Raw genomic sequence first — 24,265 nt, forward strand, 5'->3', positions numbered from 1 at the left:
TTGTTTTAGTGTTTTATCATTTGATTCTCCACTAAATATTTACAGATTTTTGAAAATTGTATCCTTGGTGGTCTAAAGAGTCAGTATTCTTAAAATAACTCTTTTGTGTAGTCTAAAACAGGAAAATCTTTTTTTAAGACCTTGTAGATTGTAACTCATTCGCCTATTCAGACTTCCTTAAAATATTCAAAGGTATCAAGCCTAAACATGTCTTCCAAACAAGGAGATTCATCCAAAGATTAGAATGTCTTTATAAATGGCTTATGCTTTTCAGTAACTTTCTCAAAAGTATAATTTTTATTTCCTTCTGGCTAGTCCTCTGTTACTGAGTGAATACCTATAAAGCCTAGCTCAAAATACTTTCCATTTATTAAGACCCTACAATTACATGATTAAAGGCACAGATGCTGGTTGGTGTTTTGGGGGTGGCTTAGTTTGGTTTGATTTTAATTAAGAATGCTAGTTTTTTCAATCTTCAGCCAACAAAATCTTTTATCCTTAATATTCAAAGCATATTTCCCCTTGGGGAAGTGGGGATGAAAAACAGCCGTAGTTCCTCCAAATCTCCTGAAGTTCAGTTAACTTTCTTCCTTTTGTCTATTTCCTATTCAGCATCAATATCAGTGTTCTTGATGAATATTTATTGACTACCCAGTGAATAGTGGTGCCATTGTAAGTTGATCACATGCTGATGTGGGAAAGCACCTTTTCTTTTTTAATATTTAATGAATAAAAGGCACAAAGAATTTAACAGACTAGGTCAAATTCACAAAAAGAGTCTTTGGTGCACTTGGGGAAGTAGATTCTCAAAACACCTACGTTAAAAATGGTAGCATTCCTATTGGAAGAAATGGCATGGCTAACTGAAGTTGATGGGTCTCCTTGATCTTGCCCCTGTCTGTCTTAGACAGCAGAGGGCAGCAGCATGAGATACTAGTTCTCCTGGAGCCATCAGCTTTTACTAGCTAGCTCTTTCCTTCACTGAGCTCTGCACACACCAGGTACAGCTGCCCTGCAAGGACAGCAGATATTTGAGACTCTGAGGTAGAGGATTAAAACACTGAACAAAATCACAGTGTAGATGGATAGTTCATAAAAATGACAGTATCAGATTTTACATTCTAACACACATAATCCTGGTCTCTTGCTTTTTCTAGAGCACTTTTGAGAGAACAGATATTTAGGACTGTTAGTCATAGAATAAACCTTACAGTCTCAGGATGTTTATAGTGTTTAACAGGTAGAGGCAGGATGAGCCAATCTACAGGAAGTGCTGCCACAGTGAGGATTTAGTAAATATGAAATGAATGATTGCTGACATCCCTTCAAGAAAACAGCTTGTTTCCATAGCTGATCTGGACTCACAATGTATTGCTGTTTTGTATTTGGACAGCCTAAAACAGCAGTTATTGTAAAAAAAAAAAAAAAAAAAAAAAACCAACAAAGTGACTAAGGCATCTCAAGACCTTTGTTCTAGTTCTGCCACCTTAATATTGTTAAGTGCTGGGGATCCATGGGTGGCTCATCGGTTTGGCCCCTGCCTTTGGTCCAGGGCGTGATCCTGGGGTCCCGGGATGGAGTCCCACATCAGGCTCCCTGCGTGGAGCCTGCTTCTCCCTCTGCCTGTATCTCTGCCTTTCTGTCTGTGTCTCTCATGAATAAATAAATAAAATTTTATATATATATATATATATATATATATATATATATATACACATACACACACACACACACATATTGTTAAGTGCTCACAGAACAACCTCTTGAAAGCTTTTTCTCATTCCTTGGAGTAAAGTTTGTATTTCCTTTTGTGTTATCTCCAAACTCTGATCATAACATTCTGCACACTGTATGTCACAACCCACTAGTGAATAATGACATCATCGTAAAAGGTTATGACCAGCATTTTATTGTAAAAGAAAAGATAGTGAACAGGGTAGATTAGAAAATACCACATGCATCATGCATAGGAAGAGTGTCATTTCATAAAACTTGCATTCATTTAAACATAAGTTCTATACACTAGGTTGTAAGGTAAAATGTATTTCTTACTGCAGATCATGGTTAAAAATTTTTTTAAAAACACTTCATTGTAGTATGTATCACATCTTCATGTCATTCTGTGTGTAAATCTGTCCCCTCTACTAGACTATGTACCTCTTGAAAGAAGGAATCACATTTTCACAATTTGTCTCTTAATTCCTAATACCTACAATAGATCTGCCTGACATATACAAGGTGTTCAGTAAATGTTTGTGGAATGAATGAATGAGTGCATAAATGAAAATCACTTAATTCCTCTGAGCCTCATACTTCTTTTTCACGAATTAGAATGTTAACCACCAGATCTCACAATGTTATTGTGAAGATCAGTTAGGAGATAATGTATGTGAAAATACTTTATACAAGTGTTATGAGCATAATCAGCTTATTGTCTAGCATAATTTTTGTTGTTGGGCAGATAAGCCTCAGGAACTCTGGAAATCTTAACACAGTGTTCTCAAGATGGCATTTTTTTTTGTTGTTCTGTTATAATACTATGATGGGCCTTTTTAGATACAGAGTTAGACAGTCTTGAAAAATTGGTTGTATGCCTTTTTTAAACTTTTTATCATGAAATGTTCAACATACAAAGTAGGTACGGTGGGGGGGATTTTTTTCCTCTACCCTTCTAGTTTCTTTGGGCTGGTATATTTATTAAATTGAGTAAGATTAACAGGAGAATGAAAGGTTTAAACAGGAGAAGAACAAATTTAATTGCATAGGTAGAGGAGCCCCAGAAAGTCATGAGAGGCTCAGACACAGGCAGTTAAGGCTTATATATCATCCTGAGCCAAAGAGAAGGTACCAGGAGTCTGAGGCTTCAAGGGAGAGGAAGACAAATTCATAGGGAGATGGAAGAGCCGATGTTTGGTAAACAAATGTTTGTCATACTTTGCAGAGACTGTGGGACACAGAGAGGACTTTGAACAAGTAGGCTGTATCAGCTCCCCTCAGCTTACCCCACCTAGCTCACACTCTTTGTAGTTCTCTCTGGTGATAGTTCTCTTCCGGGACCAGGCCCTCTATTTAAATTGTTAGAGTCAGTTAAGTGGGAGGTAAAAAGCTGACTCTTCTAGGCCTTGATTGTCTTCAGCTCAAAATAATCCCCATGCCATAGTGGCACATTTCAGAGAGGCTCAGTCTGAAGGCACAGTAGAAGATAGACTACTGTGTACTCATCCTACCTTTCACAAACAGTTGACTATTTATAGCCAATTTTGTTTATCTTCATCCTCTCCTACCTTTCCTTCCCATCTTACTGTGAAAGAATAATGGATTTCTTTTCTCCTCCTCCTTCCCCCCCCCGCCACTTTTTTTTTTTAACCTTTTCAAGTATGTAGAACTTTTTCTTTTCTTTCTTTTTTTAAAGATTTCCTTATTTGGGGGAGAGAAAGAGAGAAAATATGAGTGCATCGGGGAAAGACAGAGGGAAAGAAGTGCCCAAGCAAACTCTCCACTGAGTGTGGAACCTGATGCGGGGCTCAATCTCACAACCCTGAGATGACCTGAGCCAAAACTAAGAGCCAGACACTTAACTGACTGAGCCACCCAGGCACCCCTAAAGTATGTAGAACTTTTCTTAACAGTCTTTTAAATGAGTTGTTCTCTGACAGGAACTAGCAGGTAAACAAGATATATTATTTCCCAAGATTTTCATATGATGGTGACCAAGTATATTGCAAAACATGATCACATTCCAGAGTTGTAACTAGTTCTGGAGGCTCAGTTACACAATTGCCAACTTTGTCATCTTTTGCAAAGATGTGACCTTACAGAAAAGCAGAGTCTGAAGTGCGATAGATTACTTTTTAGCTTTTTAAATTTTTCTTTTATGTCATGTAATAGTCCTCAAGCCTTTGACTTTTAGCGAGGCAACAAAGTATAACCAACTGAGACTTCTGGAATATTGTAAAGCTCTAATAAACTCTGTTTTAAGCCTACAGCCAGGGTTGTAACATGGACCTCAGAAGTCATAGTCCACTTAGAAGAAAAGATTTTTTTTTTAAAGATTTTATTTATTCATTAGAGACAGAGAGAGAGACAGAGAGACAGAGAGAGAGACAGAGAGAGGCAGAGACATAGGCAGAGGGAAAAGCAGGCTTCCTGTGTGGAGCCTGATGTGGGACTTGATCCCAGGATCCCAGGATCATGACCTGAGCCAAAGGCAGATGCTCAACCACTAAGCCATGCAGGCATCCCAAAGAAAAGAATTTTTAAAATACTATAAATAAAACTAAAATTTAAGAATTTTAAAATAGCACTTATGTTGTTATTTTTTTATTGATCTTTTTTTGGTTTCATAATTTTGTGATTCAGGCCTTAATATGATATAAATACAAATAATTTTAAACTGTAAAGATGTTTAATTCTACCAAATATTTTACGTATGAATTATGTGGAATTTTTCTTCCTGAAAAGTCAGAAGCTCATTTTCATTTTTAATAAGATACTGCTAAGTTTTGCCCATTGCAATAGATAAGTAGCCAGTGACTTTGCATGTCTCCATTGTCTTGAGGTTTTTAATGTATCCTTGAAATTTTTTTCCAAAATAAAATAAATATAAGTATACTTTATTTTAAAATATTTCAAGACATATTTGTACTAATGTAAGGAGGTTACCCCAAACCCAAGTGGGATGGGTTGTGGGTCAGGAGTGCCAGATTGAGGAGGTGAAAGTCATGTGGTATGAGTGTCCTGATTCCATAGATGTTATAGATCACCAATCTGGGTAGATTTCTGTTTGGGATATTACCATTCCACCAGATTCCCCTGCTGGAAACCTAGAAATCATCTTTTCCTCTTTCATTCCCTTCATCTAAGAAATAGATCCCTATAGGTTATTTATTTAGAAAAAAATCTCTGTCTTTATCTTTTATATTTTTCATTCTTTAAAGACTATTTATTCCAGAGGAGGGGAGGGGGACAGAAGGAGAGGGAGAGAGAATCCTCAAGCAGACTCCCTGTTGAGCACGGAGCCTAACACTGGGCTTGATCCCACAAGCCTGGGATTGTAACCTGAGCCAAAATCTAGAGTCAGCCACCCAGGCACCTCTGGTTTTATCCTTTTCATTCCTGTGACTAGGGCATCCGTTCTGACCTTTTCAACGTACATCTGAACTATAATAATAGTTGAGAAGAAATGAACTAATATTTTGTGACCATGCCATTTTATGTGCATTTAATCCCTAACAAACCTGAAAGGCAGAATAATTATCCACATATTTCAGGTTGTGAAAACTGGCCAAACTCTTATGTTTTATGTTGCTAAGGAATCTCCTTGCCCTGAGTCTATCTGCCCCTGTTGTTCATTCTGTACCAAAATATCATGCTAATCTCCCTAAAAATTTAACTCTTGCCTAATAAATCTTAAATTGCTGATCAATCACCTTACAGATTACTAGGGATTTTTCACATTTGATTTCATTCTGCACAAACTGTTCCATGAAGTTAGTATTATCTTATATTACTACCTTGTTGAAGTAACCTGTTATAACTTCTGTTTCAGATCAAACCAGCGATAAACTCTTAGTATTGATGACATTTCACTCTTTGTGCTATCGCTCTACCACGTCCATTTTATTGTATCTCTCAGTGTAAACTGGAGTTAGTTTTAGCCAGACGAGCTTCCTTATGGTCCTCCTTAGTTACCATTCTCATCTCTTCCCTAACATCTGTTCAGACACAGCTCTTGTCCATGTCACCCGCTTCCCCTCAACCCTGTCCTCTCTGAATTCTCCAAGCCCTATGGGGCCCATTTCAAGTCCTACCTTTTTTTTTTTTTTTTTTTAATTTTATTTACTTATTTGAGAGAGAGAGCACAAGCAAGGAGGAAAGGCAGAGGGAGAGAGAGAAGCAACCTCCCCGCTGAGGAGGGAGCCCGATGCTGAAGGCAGACACTTAACTGACTGAGCCACCCAGGTGCCCCAAATCCTACCTTTATGAAGAAACTTTCTTCAGTAATTTATGTCTTCCCGTCTGTTTTTTCTTCTTGATTTCCTTTGTCAGTTATGTTTACCCTTGAATGTAATTTAAAATTTTCTCCCTTAACTATAAAAGTAATACATTGCTTCATGTAAAAATAATTACATAGGGTATTTAAAAGTGAAAAGATAACTCCTGGTTTCCCAAACCCAGTTCATATAAGGAACCACTGTTACATGTCTTTATAGTCATATTTCTGTGCATAAACAAGAATGTGTGTGGCATGTAGACACACACACACACACACACACACACACCTATTTACACATGTGAGAGATACATACAGATAGATCCATTTTCTACACAGACACCATCCTACAACTTTCTTTTTTCACTTGACAATAGATCTTGGAAATCTTTAAATGTTGGTGAGTGGAAGTGATTTCATTTAAACATATTGCTTTATTTCTTCGTTGTTTTAGGTCAGATCATTTTATGCATCTACATTCTTATCTATCTTTAAAAAAGGAAACCAACAACCCCTCAAGAGCAGGAGTAATCATATTCATTTTCATGTCCATCCTTTGCTCTTTGCTCCTCGTTGCATTTATTGCATATTTCACTGTGCTGTGGAAAATTGAGACTGTTTGCTTCTCATAACCCCTAAGGATTAGGATCTAGTAGGTCAGAATCTACATTTATAAGTACAACTGTAACACAGGAAGAAATTGAAAAGTGGCTTAGATTTCTGTTACTGGAAATACGGCCCATCGGGTTATTTGAATGATCCTTTTGCTGAAAACCATCCAAACTGTTGAATATGTATAAGAAAACATCCTCAGAGCAGCAGAGAGCTGAAAATCAAAGGAAATGTAAGGAACAGTGAGAGTCTATGGGGGCTTTAAGAACCAAGGTGCTGTAGCCCTGAGGGCATTTGCCAGTACATGCAAATTTGAGCTTTGCCTGCCTTATAGGTAGTAGAACTGTACAGAAAGCTAGAAAATGATTAACATAAAATTCAGCATGATGATTTGGTGGGGGGATGGATGCAGGGAGTTTCTAGGGTACTTGGGATTTTCTATTTATTGACCTGGTGGGAGATCTCCAGGGAAATTTAGTTTCTAAATAGCATATTTTTTTGTATAATTTTCTATATACATGTTATTATAATTGACAACAAAGAATTAAATGTAGAAGAACAAGTTATAAAACAATATATATAGTATGATCTGTGTGTATATAACATAAATGGATGTGTGCATGTGTATTACATAAATGGGATGTGTAATATATGTTTTGCATGTTGATATAATAAATATATAAATTTATGTTTACTGTACATGTATAAGTACATATGTTTGGGACTGCAAGTGCGTGCGCATGAGCGTATGTGTGTGTGTTTTACATATATATAGAAAGGATCTAGAAGAGTATTGACCAAACTACTGAGGGCAACCTTGAAAGGTAGAATGGGGTGGGGAAGTAGAAAGGAAGGAACCTATACTCTGTGCTTCACTGTTGTTAAATTTTAAGTAATCATTGTTATTTAGGATTTTTTTTTCTTTTTTTAAAATCAGACTTACTGAAAGATGTGGCTTCTGTCTCTGCCCATAAATATAAAAAGTACTGCCACTGCCATGCTTCATACCTTTGGCACAGCACCCTTTTTTTTTTTCCAACACTTACCTTGTTCTTTTGCTAGACTGGAGCTCTTAAAGGGAACAAGACAGTGTTGTGCTTATCTTTATATTTCTTGTACCTTAAAAAAGAGCAAAAGTCTGTAAGCATCCAGTAGATACAACATTTCTTTAGAGGCTCTTTTGAATATTACTTTGTACCTGGGACAGCAGTGAGCATAAAGTTGGCACAGTGAATACAGGTTGATTTGAATTTAACTGACACTTTGTGGAACCTGTAGGCAAATGTGGAGTCCCCCATGTGGTGCCCCTTTTGATCTCAGAAAGCAGGAAAATGAAAATATTCTCTGAAATTAAACTAAGAAATGAACATCTAATAGATTAAATCCAAGAGAGCCAGTGTGATCCTAAGAAACATAAAGACTGCTTGGACAGTAAGATTTGACTATCTTTCAGGGTACTGGCATCTTAAAAATACCCAAACATATAAAATTTCCATCAGAAGAGCATTTTCTCTGTCTCTAAAACAGAGAAAAAGAAAAGCAATCAGTTTGATTGTTGTGATACCCAACAAAGCAGTGTCTGACCAGTAGTACCTGCCAGGTTGAGGCAAGCATCCAGCCTGCCTGGCAGGCAGATAATCCTGTTGTAGAAAGCTGCAGAGCTTCATGCTATTTTGTGCTGGAATCCTGTGTAATTAACTCCACTTGCTCTGCTTCCATGCCCACCAAGCTTCCTTCTGGTAATTTGCCTTCCCAAGGAGATAATTCACTATCAGGCTGATGGACATTCAGTAGCCTGATTGTTCTGTTGTTCACTGTAAATAATAAAGTCGCCTTTTTTTGTTGTTTTTTTATACATCAGTGTCTTGTGAGTTTTGTTAGCATGAGTCTGCATTCCTGGGTCCAAAGAGACGGGTATCAGAGTCTATGAGGCTCATCAAGGTAAATGCTACCTTGAGGGCATCTGTTGGAGCGGACTGCTGGATTTCCCAGGTGATGCCCATCCATGTCATCATGCTTCATGTTGCCTTTCCATTCCACACGTCACCAGAATAATTCTTCCCAGAAGTAACCTATTAAGAACATCTTCATAATGTGCACATTTCAATTAGAGAGTATCAAATATTATCTCATTGAGGGTAGACTCCTTTCTTTTGGGTGAGTATTACTTGTTTGGTGGCAAAGTTCACACCTGTATAGAGGGATGGAGTATATATTGTAGATGCCATATCATGAGGATCTCTGACGACTCATTTCCAATTCTGGCTTCTCAGCCTCTTCTGGCTTCACTCTGGCTCTCATCTCATTGTCCACATTGATCCTGGCATCATTCTCAAGTCACCTCCTAATCTGGGTCTCTCTTGCAGCAGCGAAACCTAAAGAAGATGGAGGACACAATGAGGTCGACAAGATTAAGGATAAGGATGCACGTAGAGCAGGCAATGAACGAGGTTATAGAATTTTTTTCTTCCGTTCTCATCTTTCTCTCTTTCTTCAAAACAGCCCCAGTAGCATTTGAAAGCATTTCCAATCACACACGCTGCTATGGGAAAAATACAGCACAGGTTCCCAGTGACATGTTCAGCTCATCTATGAATATAACGGAACTCAGACCGGATTTCAATAAATTGTTAACAGCAATTTCTTGCTAAGACGGATATCAAAGTAGATAACAGGGCAAAACCTATTACAAGTCTTAAGTGAATTCCGGAATTTTTCTCTACGTGAATACTACCTCAAATATGACACTGTCAGATGGGAGGGGACTTTACTAAGTTACAGTTTTCCCCTTTCTTCTGTTCTTCCCCTTTCACCCCAGCTTCCAGCCAGAATAACTGACCACTGAATCTCACTATAAATTTATCAGGAATTTACCCAGAGCAATCCTCAGTTGTCACTACTATTTAAAATAATATATTTTTATGAGAGAATTAAAACCTCACAGAAATTCCAGATAGATTAAAATAGAATCTTAAAAAGATGTTTTTGTAGACTTGGTTTTTAAACCCCCCCTTTTTTTTTAACATTCACAATTTTGTTCATTTCTACAATTGGAGCTCTGCAGCAGAATTAGACACTATTGGATTATTAGTATGTATAATAAATTCATGAGACCCTTATCTGTACATCATGACAGAGCTGTTCTTGTGTGTTGACATTAAATGATATGGGGCTGTGTTGCTAGACAGGTAGCTGTGGACCATTCCTGATTACCTAGATGCTAATTAATTAATGAATTCATGAGTTCTTTTGGCCCAGTTCACCAAATGGGCTTTCATTTTCTTTGGATGAAAGATGATGTTCATGAGGACAGGGTCCAGTTTCCATCCCCCTGTAAGCAAGGTTTGTTTCACAGCCAGAGACATCTTAGATGTAAGAGCAGTAGCCACTCTATGGACTCCACAGTAATGAAAGTTAGCCAGGTGGCATTAGAACACAAAACAACCAAGCCTATCACCATTCTGAGTTACCTGTCCTACCTTTGTGGATTAGTACAACCTCTTAGACGAAAGTTAGCATTTTCAAAAGCAAACCTGGGAGTATTATATGCTGATGTGAGAAGTTACCAAAAAAAGAAAGATCATATCCCCTTCCTTTATTAAATGTTTAATTAAATGGGGAGAGGATGCATATGGTCCACATTTATTTAAAGAACAAAAAACAACTTTCAAAACTACTTTTATTTTTCAGAATTTACATACATCTTATTTCACCAAAGTGACTGGTATGTTATCAAGATTCCTACAAATAGGGAAGTACATAAACTGTACTGTGAATAAAGGAGTAGAGTGAGCCAGGGAAAGAGGGCCCCCTGAGAAATAATGAGTGTGTGACCCTCTCTTCCTGCCCCTCCTTTGTCATAAGCCCTGCCTCTTCCTTTTTCTCTTTCCTTCTGCTGACGGTCAGAGTCTAGATAGAGATTCACTAGCCAGAACTGAAAAGACAACCTGGTTGTGGAACAGAACGTCCCTGAATTTGGGTAGCATTATGGCAAGCTGAAGTTTGCAGTTTTCAAAATTAATACACATCTCTTCAGATACTGGCATGCCTTTTTTATGGAAGCCCCCCTTTCACACACTGACGGCATGAGGACCCTGTGTAAAATGGCCAAGGAGTTAGAAGTTTCTTTTCTCTCTGAGTTCTTTTCTGGCATGTGCTTTCATTCAGCTCTTCTGCAGCCTTCTGACTCTCTGACTCTTGTCCCTTTGCAGTAAAAGTTTACCCTACAGCTCGATGTTTTGAGGTCAATCCCTGTGTTTGTCTGTATGTTGTGTGCACGTTATCTACGTTGTTTTTGTTAGTTTGTAATACGCTCTAGAATCATTCTAATAAGCGTTTCTTGAATTTCTAGGATTGACTGTTCAGACAGTCTAAAAATTACCCTCAACAAATGCATATACACATAAAATATTGGGCACAATTCTCTGGTATCCATGCACTTCTAAGGTCTGTTTATGGATCTCAACTGGATTCAGAATCCCTCTCCCATGATGGAATTCCAAAGATCTCTACTTTCGTGGTCATTTGTGGGATTTGAAAATACATTCATTCACCAGATATGCATTAAATGCCTACTCTGTGCCAGAATTATGCAGGGCACGGAGATACTGTGAAAAGGATAGTGACCCACCCATCAAAATTTCCAGTGTAGTTGAGGAGACAGACAAACAGACAATTACAATACAGAATAGATGCAGTAGTAGGGGAAATATGGGATACTTGGGGAACACATCAGATGAATATTTAATTCAGCTTTGGGGCATCAAGAAATTCTCCTTACAATGATACCTGGATTATTCTCCCAAGTAGAAGGAATGCTGTGTACAAAGCCAAGGACATTATTGACTTGTATGTCATGTTGAGAAATTCAGATTTGATTTTAAAAGGCCTTAAGTTGAGAGGATAAAAACTGGTATGCGAGGAAGATAAGTGACTATAGCCTGGAAAGAATGAGTTGGGAGAAGCAGGATTGGAGGCTGGCAGACTTTAGCAGTAAGCCAGGCAGACAATAATAGTGATTTTAACTAAAGTACTGACTATGGATGAAAGGAAGAGGATGAGCAGAAAGAAAATGAATTGGAAACCACAGAATTTAGTGATTGACTGCATTCATTCCTTCAACAAATATTTGTGGTGCTGCTGGGTATTAGGGACCTCTTCTTTTTTTTTGCTGGCCACCCATGAGCCCTTTGATTCATGATTCCGTTTAGCGAGGGTGTGAAGATTAATATGTAAGCTCAGGTTACCATCTTGAACCAGGAGCCTCTCCAGTACATCCTGATGAATGATAGTGAAGTAGACGAGACACTATCTTTGTCCTCAAGTCTAGTGGTGATGACTTCTAGGCTTCTGGAGCAGACAGCTCGGTGGATGATGGTGCTATTCACCAGAGATGGAACAGATGAGTCTCAGACCAAAGTCCCTGGGCAGGAGAAGTACTTCCTCAAGCTGTAAATGCCCCTCCGGAGATTTCAGGATATCCCTGTAGTTGAGAGTCACCGTGCTTAATGACAGATGTTGCTGATGGGAGGAAATTTCTATATAAACAGTATTCAGAGAGGGGCCAGAGAATCACTGATAGAGATGATAGGAAGAGTATGTAGAATGAGAGGAGGGGCCTGAGGTTTGGACCTGCCAAAACTATGGAGAAAGAAGAGGAATTTGATGAGAAAGCCAAAGAGTATAAAGAATGTAAAGGATGTTCCAAGATGGAGCCCAAGAGACAGAAGGGAGGAATAGCATCGTGGCAGCAACAGTCAGCTTCAGGATGTACTGGATAGACTTCTGGTTCAAGATGGTAACCTGAGCTTACACATTAAACCTCACATGTTCACCACCGCTTTAGCTAAAAGGAATCATGAATCTTCACATCAAAAGGCTCAGAGGTGGCTAATGAAATTTTATGCTCTGTGAATTATATTTCAATAAAGCAGGTATTAAAAAGAATGATGAAAAATTCTCTTTCAAATTTATACTTTAAAAATGTATTTAAGTATCCAGATGTGTGGAGGTGGGATAGGATGGAGTGAGGGAGATGTCCACAAAAGAAGGAGAATAAATTTGTACCCAGTTACCTACTAACATCATATGTGAAAAGCAGTGGAGACGCACGTTAGACATTAGAGGGACTGTGCTGTTACTCAGATTTTACAGCCAGCTGAGGCATCATTTCTTGAAAGAGCAACAAAAAGATCATCTTTGACATTGAACAGCTTGCAAAGCATCCCATTCATGTACTTGTCCCGGAAAACAAAAATGCACAGAGATCTAGAGCCAACCAAATAATTAGAATAAAGAGCCCAATAGGGGAAGAAATCATAATAGAGTATTTTTTTAGTGGTATGAAATTACTTATGAATAATAGTTGTTAATACAGGCATAAGCCATAATGCTAACAATAAATAATTCCTCAAAAAAATTAATATAAAAGACCAATAATAACGAGAACCCACAATTATAAAATGCATCAACAGTTTGGCAGGCAGAAGGAAGGTGGACTTCAAGGAGCCTCAGTGGTGTCTTACTGTTGGCTTCTGTAAAGAAATAGAGGTTGAAGAAAATTCTAAGTTAAGCAGTACTAGTGTGGAAACGGGTTGAAAATTTTCTTAATTGGCTAAGGGACAGGAGAAGGTGATAAGGAGAAAACAATTTGGAAGCATAAAAAGCAAAATATAGCTTAAATTCAAACAACATATTCATTACCACACAATAACTCCCTGATTCTGTCAGAAGACAAGTATTCAAATTAATTTTTTTTTAAAATCCAACCATAATATGATCCAGAGTCACACTTCTAAAAAAAAAAAAAAAAAAAAGAGTATATAACCGTAGATGCAGAGATTTTGTAAAAAATGTATTTGAAAAAATATATTTGATAGGGTAATATTTTTAACCCTAAGACAATAAATTTAACCTACAAAATTAATGACCAGAAATAATTTTTTTTAACAAATTGACTCTAAATGGCTAAAATTGACAAGAATAAGATTAAAAGAAAGACTCCCCCCCCAAAAAAAAAGTACAAATTCTACACATATTTCTCAGTAAATTCTGTCAAATCTTAAAGGAGCAGGTATTTCCTGTGCTTTCTAATCTACTTCAAAGCATGGAAAAATATGGAAAATGTTCCTGTTTATTTTATGAAGCTAGAATGGCTATGACCAAATTTTGTGTTTTTTCTTTCTCTTCAAAGTTAAGAACATGTCACTTACGACTAAAGGTTTGAAATCAGCAGTCAAATATTAGCAAATGAGATCTAGGAGCATATTGAAAGAAGTGGAAAATATGATCAGTTCGGATTTGTTTCAGTAACATAGCATTTGCTTGTCATTAGAAAATCAGTTGTATAGTAATCACATTGAGGGACCCAAAGAGGAAAGCCTTTTTCCTTCCTGTGAGCCAAGCAGTACTCTGGTGATCCATCAGTGAACCAAAGTAACCAACTCCCTTTCTTTGTGAAACTTATTTTCAGTGGGAGAACAACAATAAGTAGATAAAACCTTGTATGTGCTTAGTGTAACAGTTGACATATGATCAATTTCAAATCAGTAGGGAAAAGTTGGCCTATTCCAGAAAAATTTTGGAACCATTGGCTAATGTTTTATGACTCTATTTTAAATCCCAAGTTTATAATTTACATTAAAATATATTCCAGATGAATTGAATTCAGTGTTAAAAATTGAAATGAAACTGTGGGAAGAGATAAACAGTGACTACTTATACTACATTACATTCTGTTAGACCTTTTCAATCATGTCAGAAGTAAAAGTGCTTGGAAAGATTTATGACCTGAAGGATAATGTTGCATCGCTTCAGTACAGTAAGGACAAAAACAGCTCCTTCAAACTTGCAAACATTTAGCAAAGCATGACATGTTTGTAAGATTTATTTGAAGGTTTCATCTGGGAAGAACTGAAATATCCAGGGGTCTACCCAACATCATTACTTGATACATAAGTCCAGCTGTACCAGTAAGACCAACGTTTCTGGAGTGCTTCCTGTGTGCTAGATAGCATCCTGATGCTTTGCCTATAGTCCTCAAAACAGTCATCTGAATTAGTTACAGGTAGAATTTTACGAATTTTACAGGTAAGGCTCACAGGCACAGAAAGGTCTCTAGCTTGCTCTAGGCACCCAGCTCATAATTGGCAGAGCTGGGATTCAAACCCACTCTGGTGCCAGAGTCCATTATCCTAACCCTTATGTGGTACCAAACATATCTCTTAATTTTCTGACTTACTAAAGTTCTCAAAAAACAGGTTTCTGAAGATGAATTCAAGGAGGGGAGAAATTTAACTTAATCTATCCTAGTAAATTTGGGTGATGGCTTCCCAAATCAGCTTAAAGATCCCATGGGAGCCTGTGAAGGATGCTTTTTTCACCTACATCCAGTCTGTGAGAAGATCTTTGTGAGGAGTGTTTGGAATTCAGATTTCATTCAGTTGCCAAAATAACTCCCAGAAAAATCACCCTGAAGAATTTTTGAGTAAAATATTTCCCTGTTTACCCCAAAGCAAATGAATGGACTTTAAATGTCACTCCTTTCATCAAGATGTATTTGCAAGGCTGATTTTTCTCCCATTTGTGATCCTGAAAGTAAGGCAGTGTGCTCCATGTGGCCTGTATGCCCTTCTCTTTCCCACACCACTAAGGCTAGGAGGCAGAAGATTGCATCAAGCAAGAAAACTCAGTGCTTATGAAGCAACACTTTTAAGCAAATCTCACCCCCCCCCCCAATATCTGCCATTGTTTATTTTAAGTATGGGATTTTTAAGTTTTTTTAAAGGTGGCATATACTTTAAAAACACCAAGGAAACTCTGTCTACACGTGTACTTATATTGGTGTGGGAATGTTACGATGTTCAGAAGGTATTTTTCAAAAACAGCACACCTTTCTGTATCCTCCTAGATCTTCCTAGCCCTCTTATTTTAATTAACTTTAAACGGACAGAAATGCTGTTACAGTCTCATGATGCCGTTGAATTTCTAATTATCCTTCTGTTTTTAAAAATAAGTTTAATGTTTCTCTGTTAGTAGGAAATGTGGAAATGTTCATAGCGTAAAATATCTATTACTTCCTTTTTAAGTGGGTACTTATTAATGAAAAATACCCCAATTTTTTTCACTTTTATTCTCACGAATTCAGGTTTGTCTGAAATTATTATAGCTCTTATTTCTTTTGATTTTCATTTATTTTGTCATGTCTCTTTCAGCCATTTATTTTTATATTTTAAATCAATCTGAATCCTGATATGAGACTTATGTTGACAGCTGATAACAATGTTGATTATAACATTAATATTAGCCTACATATACTAAGTGTATATGTATGTTACAATAAAACAGCATGTACAATATCTCATTCTTATAAAATATAATACATCTATGATAATGCCATATGGAAAAGAATCTAAAGGGATATATATACACAGCTATTAAGAGTGGTTACCTTTGATGGTGAGACTACCAGTGATTTACATTTTTCTTTATATGTATATTCAAATTTTAATAGTAAAAATGTTTTATTTCCATAAGTTAAAAGTTAAAATAATTAGCAGTGGAATAAAATAGTCAGCTAGAGGACAAAATAGACAAATGTCAGTAGCTAACCTCTATACCAGCCATACCGTTTAGAAAGTATAATGGTGGGAGGGACAAAATAAACAAGCAAATAATCTTATTCTCAATAGTGACATAATACATAAAATGCCCAGAAATGAATTTAAGAAACATTTAAGCAAACAAATTTTCCCGAGAGATTTGACATGGTGGAAAATTATATTACGGGCTTCAATAGGAAGATGTGATTTTTTTTTTTTTTTTTTTTTTTTTTTTTTTTTGCCAGTGCAAAGAGAAGAAACTTCAGTCTTTCACACAATGCAAGGGCTGATAGTTCTTTGAGTAGAATCAGTAGCATTTGGTGCCCAAGTAGATAAGGAGCTCAAGGAAGTACTAGGCAACAATGCTATTTCCAAATTTCCAGCTGAAGCTGTACAGAAGACAACAGTTATTGAGAGCCTGTTATGTGTTGACATTGTGATAGTTATTTTAATTAATTAGCTGATTTCATCTTTACCACTACTTGAAAGTTATTAACCCCACTTTTCAGATAAAGAAACTGGCTTTTTAAGCAATGACAAATCAGTTGCCTCAGAGCTGACAGGGACAAAGTGTCAGAGCTAAGATTTGAACTTAGGCCTATGGTCTAAAGTCTTTTTTTCCCTACAGAATACTACACTATACCTTCACTACAAGACAAAGACCCCAGAAGGAGAAGCAGACTTGGGTTAGGACACTGAATTTAAGAAGGATTTTTGTTTGTTTGTTTTACTATTTACTTAATCTCTGATCTGTTATAAGGGATTTTTCAATGTCTCAGATGTTATATTGGATAAAAAGTAGTAGCTGCATAAACATTGGGTAGGCAGTACAAATCATGTTCTAAATATCCCTCATGGTTTGTCTTGTAAAAGCAGCATCCCATCTGACTTCTCTTATAGAATTGCTAAATTAATATGCCCTTCCTCCAGATTACCTAAAATGAAGTCATCTAGGCAGTCTGATTTACAAGGTAATTATTGCATGTAGGAAATTACATTTCCTAAATGTTCCACCATACAAGAAGAATCCTGAGGAAAAAGTTCACTTTTGGGGAGAAAACTGTTTGTACTTTCTTGGTAAAATGCTACGATGTATTCAGTTAATTGACAAATCCCACCATTTTTTTTTAAAGATTATCTATTGTTTTAGAAGCTTCTCAGAAAACCTAGAAGAGATTAAATATTTTCAGGTCCATTTAAGTGTGTGCTTCTAAAGCTATAATTAGGTATCTCTCTGAATTCAGCAAATTAATTTATTATTAGTTTTTTATTTAGTCCAGATTTACCTTTTGGAATTTGGTTTACAATCTGATCCTTACTAATGTCAAATTATTTCACTTCCTTTAGTTTTAATAATTACATTTAATAATTCAAACTCAGATACCTCTGTTCACATTCATGATTCAGTTGTGTGTAAAGATGTGTGATTACTAAGGTCTTATGCATTCTTTCATACTCTAATGGCTAGATGCGTGTCAGTGCATAGTATTTGAGTCATCAGTGTGCCACAAAACATTTTACCAAGACATGTAGTGCATCATCAAATAATTAAATTACAACTATAGCTGTAAAAGGGGCCCAATTTGTAAAAGTAAGTAACGTCTGCTTTAAAAAGGAAAGGAAAGGCTAAGGAAGTAAATAGTATGTACTTCCTATACATAACAAATTCTGAATCATTGTTATTTTTTATATAACTGAAACATAGATTCTTTGCTGTTTTTTATCTGTGTGCCTCAGATTTTGTTTGTTTGTGTTTTATTTGGCAAAATGAAGGGTGTAATTAGCTCATAAAATCCTCTTTTTTAAGATTTTCTTTCTTTCTTTCTTTCTTTCTTTCTTTCTTTCTTTCTTTCTTTCTTTCTTTCTTTCTTCTTCCTTCCTTCCTTCCTTCCTTCCTTCCTTCTTTCTTTTCTTTTCTTTTCTTTTCTTTTCTTTTCTTTTCTTTTCTTTTCTTTTCTTTTCTTTTCTTTTCTTTTCTTTTCTTTTCTTTTCTTTTCTTCTTTTCTTTTCTTCAATTGAGGGGAGGGAGAGGGACAAGCAGACTGCAGGCTGAGCATGAAGCACGACCCGGGGCTCCATCTCATGATTCTGGGATCATGACCTAAGCCGAAATCTATCAAGAGTCCAATGTTTAACTGACTGAACCTCCCCAAACCCTCCCATTTCTAAAATGCTGTGCGACTTTAACCCTTAATTTCCTTTGGAGCTTAATCCATTTACTAATCAATGTGGCTGACTTGTCTGGAATAGAATCTCTGTGATACAAATGACTGATGGAGACCAAAGTTCTGTGTAGACAGTAGTCCAGGAATGAACCCATTCACTCAGCACATCCGTGCCATATCTGTGCATCCTAGAAGAGCTCACACACCCCAGTAGAGAAAGGTGAAGGTTTTAAAATAAGGCTCCCAAAATTCTTTGACACTCCTCTCATCACTTGATGGAACATCACCCTCTCCCCTTGAATCTGGACTCTGTGCTCCTCCAAAAGGAGACTATGGCAGAGGTCTAATCAGTTTCTACTTAGAAACTACCAGTTTCTGGGCATAGGCCTTAAGAAACAAGCAGCTTCTACTTCCTATTCTTGGGAATACTTGCACTTGGAACTTAGCTACCACACTATGGAAGAAGCCTAAACTGCCATGTGGAAAGACGCAGGCAGAGAGGTTAACAGCCAGCACCTGCTTGTCAGCACAGGGAGTGAGTCATCTTGGAAGTAGATTTTCCAGCTCTGGGAGAGCTGTACCAGCTGACACTGTGTGGAGCAGAGACAAGCCATGCGCACTGAGCCCTGCCCAAATTGCAGATTCCTGAGCAAAATAAGTGGCTATTGTGTTAGCCCACAAAGTTGTGTCACCAGAGCAAGGAGATAGTCACATAAACAAGCAATCTTAAAGCATTGTAGAATTATGATGGCAATGGTATGTACTGGGTATCACAAGAACACTGAGGAGAGGCAGCTAATCTTCAGATTCAGACAAGTGAACTGAGTCTTGAGTAAGAGACAAGTGGAGGGAGCAAGGGTGAGATGTTCTGGACAGAAGGAACAAGTATAATCAAAAGCAGAGGCAGGAAGCAGCATGATGTGCATGAGAAATTAGGAGCACTTAGGAGTTGCTGGAGCATAAAGCCGGAGATATGAAGTAATGATTGATCTAACCAGAGACAGCAGGGTTTGAGTCCTGGAGGTCCTTGAATGCCAAGTGGAGGTATATTGTAGTCAGACAGTTGGATGTTTTTGTTATGGTCACAGGTATTATTGGATGGAGCAATCTGATCCCATTTGTGTTTTAGATCCTTCATCTGACTGTGGGGAAAGTGGATTTTGAGGGTGTTAAAACTGGAAGCAGGAAGATCAGTTAGTTAGATGACCATTGTGGTAGTTCAGGCCAGGACAATGAGGGCCTGAATTAATTGCAGTGATGGAGAGCAGAAAACGAAAATACATTCGAGAAATATTAGGGGGGTTAAGAGGAAAGCATTTAGTGGTAATAGAGAAATATTTAGTAACTAACTGGGGAGAAAGGGCAAAGTGAAAGAAGACTTAGATTTCTAGTTGGTGACTGGCTCGATGCTAGTACCACCAGAAGGGAGCAAAAAAAGAGTAGAAGTAAAAAATGAGAGGAAATTTAAGATATAAATAAACAAAAAAAGATATAAATAAACATTTGGGACAAGTATTGTCACAAAAGTGACAACTAGAATTATTACTGGATCAGTTCTCCAAGGAGAAGAATGAGAAGAGGTTGGAAGATAAAATTCTGGGAATAGGACCCTGACATTTAAAAGATGGCCAAAGGAGAAGAAACCCATAAAAGAGATGGAAAAGAAAGATGCAAGAAGTTCCAGGAGAACCAAGAAGGAGTTGTCTTGGGAACCAAAAAAGTAGTTTCAAGTAGGCAGTAAATCCTTTATGTCAAATGGAAACAACCAGGCCAGTAAAATAGGCATAGATGAGAAGTCATTTCTGACTTTAGACAAAGCCAGGTCCCAATGGACAAGTGAGTGGGAGGGTAGGAAGTATATACAGATGAAACAACCACTGGAATGGAGACTAGCTGGAGAAGAGCACAGAGCATGAGAAGGTGGGGTAGGTGGGAAATATGTAAATACTTTTATAATCCAAGCTATTCATGGCAGTAGAAGGAAGAGGTTGAAGAGAAGAATAAGAAGATAGGATTCATGCAATAACATTCACTTGGAGACAGAAGGGTATGGAGCCAAGGGCAGTCCTTTGAGATTGGAGGAATGTAGTAAGGATGGTTATAGTTGTACATAATTTTATAGGAGTGGGTCAGGAAATTGAAGATCATAGTTGATGGACTTAATTTTTTTCTGTGAAATAGATTTGTCCACTGAGAAAAGGGAGCAGAGCAGGATTAATAGTTGTACTGAAGAGAGTGATTTGTTTAGAATAATGTTTTAGAGAATTGGAAACAAAGACTGTCTTACAATAGGCAAGAGGGATTGATAGGAGACCCTGAAGGCCCAGTTGATGTTGAAAACCATAGTTTTGTACTAGTAACTGTCTGCATAGTCATTTGATTTTATCCAGGAGAATGCCCTCCCCCTCTCCCCCTTTAACAGGCTCCATTGGCAGAAGTGAGGAAAAATATGTGGTCTCAACTATGATCTTCAGTTTCCACAGAGAAGGAAGCAGGGCCTCCAGGAAGAACGACGTTTTATTTACAGCAATGAGATTGAGCACTCTGGGTAAAGCTGGGGAATGATTTGCTTTGGGGTTTTTGTTTTGTTTTTCTTCTTTTTATAATGACATCAGGGTTCCCAGTGGCAATATAGAAAAGATCTGAAAAGGAATCAAGAATGAGAAAAGCCACAGATGAGAAAATGCCAAGGAGTGAGAGGTTGGGGTAAAGGAGAGAGGTTGGGGATGTGCAGTGGTGATGTGATTTCCTTTGATTTGGTGGCCAGAGGGTTATTTGTGACTTGGTTGGAACAGAATACCTGACATATCTTTTATATGAGGCATTATAGTGACACAACTGACCAGTGGTCCCAACCAACTTCTGGCCTTCTTACAGAGCTTTGTAAAGAGAAAGTGAGAGTCCTGTACCCCCCAGGGACAGACTTCCGATATTCATAGTAACATTGTGGAACCTGATTGAGATGAGGGCTCCGCTCCCTCTGGGCAAGGGCTGCCACAGGCGTTGCAGTAGGGTGCCAAGGGCCTTGGTTAGGTTTCCACAAATTAGGGAACAGCAGCATTTCACTCCTTGCTGCTCTTGCTCCTCTCACAAATTTAACAGTAATGATCCATGAAAATACAGGTTATATTAATACAGGCTTTGTCATTTGTAAATGGATGCCTTCAACAACTGATAGAAAGGGTAGATAATATTATTCCAATTTAACAGACTAGAAAGTGAATCTCTGGGGTTAAGTTCATACTGGTTGTAAGTGGCTGAAATAAAAATAGAAATCAGATCTTGTAACTTTTCACTTTTTTCAGTAATGCCACACTGCAGTTATGGAGCTAAACCTACACTGGGCTTAACTAAACCAACCTCATCTGTTAGAGATGAAGCGACGGAGTCAGCACCTGGTAAAGTGGAAAACACACACACACACACACAGATGCCACAGGTTGGGTATTCTGGGAAGCCAGTTCTGAGCTAGAGATTGGGATGTAGAAGTCTGCTAGGGAGTGCTCTTGGGATCAACACTTGTGGAAGGGAAGGGAAAGGAAGGAAAGCAGGTTTGGGCAGGGGGAAGTCAAACTGATGATCCAGTCCCAACCAGAAGCATCAGCAGACTCTGCAGGGAGTTCTGAAGATGGATGGCCCTTCAGAGCTGTTCCTAAGTTGAGAACATAAGACCAGACCTTTATATCTCTTTGACCAGCCATCAGATGCCAGTCATTCCCAGAAGGAGCATGGTTTCGGGCAAGGTGACTCCTTAACTAAAGTGGTCTCCAAAGGGGGCTGAGCAGAGAATTTGCTGCCAGAAGCATCCTGGCTATTTGATTCCTGAGGAGCATCTGGAAGGCACCTCACAGTGTCTGCCATGGTGGACTCAAGGTTAACTTATCTGGACACGGTTTTAAATCATGGCACTGCCACCTCCTAGCCACTCGGTAAGCTAGTTTTGTTACACAGGTTCTGGGTAAGGATTCTTTAAGCCTCTGGATCCTCTACTGTAAAATAGGAAGAATTACGTGAGAACTAAGCCTTCGTTTCCTTATTTATAAAACAGAAATAATAATTGTACTATCCTTTGGGGAAAGTTGAGAGGATTCAGCAAGATCATAAAGTTCCCAGAGTAACCATCACTTTCAGAAAATTAGTTGTTATTGTTATACCATATGTAAAGTGTCTAGTTGAGTGCCAGATACATAATATTTGCCATGAAAGTTGCTCAATAAATAATTGATTAAAAATGTTCCAGAAAGTGTCAGCAGCTTCCTGGAGGCCAAAGTCAGTGTCAAAACCAAAGCTCGAATGCATCCTACTACACTAGTCTCTGGTTTGGATTTCAAATCAAGGAATGTGGGAAGAGATTTCTCTGTGGAAGTCAGAGTAGGTAGTGGAAAGGAGCGGGCCTCCACATGTGACTTCACCTGGGAGAGTCTGACTCTTTGGGCTAAGTCACTGGTGTTAGCACAATCTGAAAAAGCGTTTTTCAGAATAGAACCAAGAGGATAAAATTAAAGATGAAGTCATCTGACTAGCAGGACTCCATCAAAACAGCACTGTAGCAAAAACAGTGATTACAGTTTGGGACAGGTTGCTTTGATTCATTGGAGCTAAGTATGATATATATGTCTGCGTATATATATAACATATGACTGACTTTTGTGCATCTCCACCATTTCTAGTGGTTTTCCTCAGCATATCTGGATTCTAGTCCTGCTGGCTCCTTCACTTCTTAGATGTTGAACCAGGGATAATTCACTCTTTCTGGGCTTGAATTTCTTTTCTAAAATGAAGATTTGGATCTTGGTGAGCCACTTCCTCTTCTAGCATGGTTTAATTCTTTAATTTCCACTATACCCTACAGCACAGCTATTTTAAGACAAAACATGAGCACACCATCCCACAGATAAAGGATTGTATTCTGTGTGTGCAGAGGAGCACAGTGTGTTGAACAGAGCCCATAGAGAAAATTATTCAGTAGCTCTGGAAAAGAAAATCCTGATGTTTATATTTCATTGAAGAAGGAGAGAAAATCATGGTTTTGTGAATCAACCAAAGTACTCCATAGTGATCACAGAATCATGTTCTTACCTGTGTTTTTCTGTGGAATTATCCAGATTCATCCTGCGACATTTATTGGCAGTCACTTTTGTGCTGGATCATGTGCAGAGCCAGTTTATGCAGGCTGAACCCCAACTTTATTCACCCAGGGAACTTCACTTAAATATTCAAATGCAGTCTAGATCCAATGTCCTAAGGCTTTTGTTGTTTATGGAAGCATCTGGTTTTTACTTTTTTAGTTTGGTTTCTGTGTCTATTAGTCTTCTTATGCAACTGGGTTTATGACTTGAGTGGCTTTTGAAATACCAGCAACTAAACTTTCACTGGAGATTTATCACACATAAGGCATTTTAATATAACTCTTATTAGTATCTTTAATTCTGGGAATTTAATCAATACTTAACTCTTTTAAATTTTTACTTGCCTGAACCACTATATTTTTTTTTTTCAGAACAGATACTTAGTTCTTATTTTATGAAACCAAGGAATTTAAAGCTGAGCTTTGAAGATAGATCAGGGAAAAACATCTACTTTGGTTTAAAGCTGGCCAGGTAAGGCAGTTATAAAAGCCATTTAGGAACTTGCGAAAAGCATTTGTGAAGTCAGTTTTTTGCAATTTTATGAAAGCTGTCATCTGTATACCTAAAGTGTGAATCAAACCTTCCTTTAGCCTTGTCAGTCACTTATTCATCCATTCATTATTATTCATCTATTCATTGTTCACTTATTAACTCACCAGATGTTGCTCTAGATATTGGGATAACAGAGATAAATAAGAAAGCCAGAGCTGGCTGTGTGCCCGTTCTGTGCCAGGCACTTTGAAACTTGGGAGCCCAATGCTAATAGCT

General features: G+C 37.8%; 1 protein-coding gene across 9 annotated transcripts in view; it reads left to right on the top strand.

Annotated features, from left to right (window-relative positions):
- Positions 1 to 24,265, top strand: part of NSMCE2 (NSE2 (MMS21) homolog, SMC5-SMC6 complex SUMO ligase) — a 213,359-nt gene that overhangs the window by 95,827 nt on the left and 93,267 nt on the right. For 4 of the 9 annotated variants that reach the window (XM_049092716.1, XM_049092718.1, XM_049092717.1 and 1 more), the window contains 3 exons: positions 8,971 to 9,054; positions 20,791 to 20,916; positions 21,674 to 21,766. The exons of 2 other annotated variants lie outside the window; for them this stretch is intronic. In XM_049092716.1, coding sequence (XP_048948673.1) covers positions 8,971 to 9,054; positions 20,791 to 20,916; positions 21,674 to 21,766 — 303 coding nt within the window. The remainder of the gene's footprint in view (positions 1 to 8,970; positions 9,055 to 20,790; positions 20,917 to 21,673; positions 21,767 to 24,265) is intronic. 3 more of the 9 variants (XM_049092720.1, XM_049092719.1, XM_049092721.1) reach the window with 3 other exon arrangements.

The sequence above is a fragment of the Canis lupus genome, chromosome 13 (assembly GCF_003254725.2).
Source record: "Canis lupus dingo isolate Sandy chromosome 13, ASM325472v2, whole genome shotgun sequence".
NCBI classification, from domain to species: domain Eukaryota; kingdom Metazoa; phylum Chordata; class Mammalia; order Carnivora; family Canidae; genus Canis; species Canis lupus.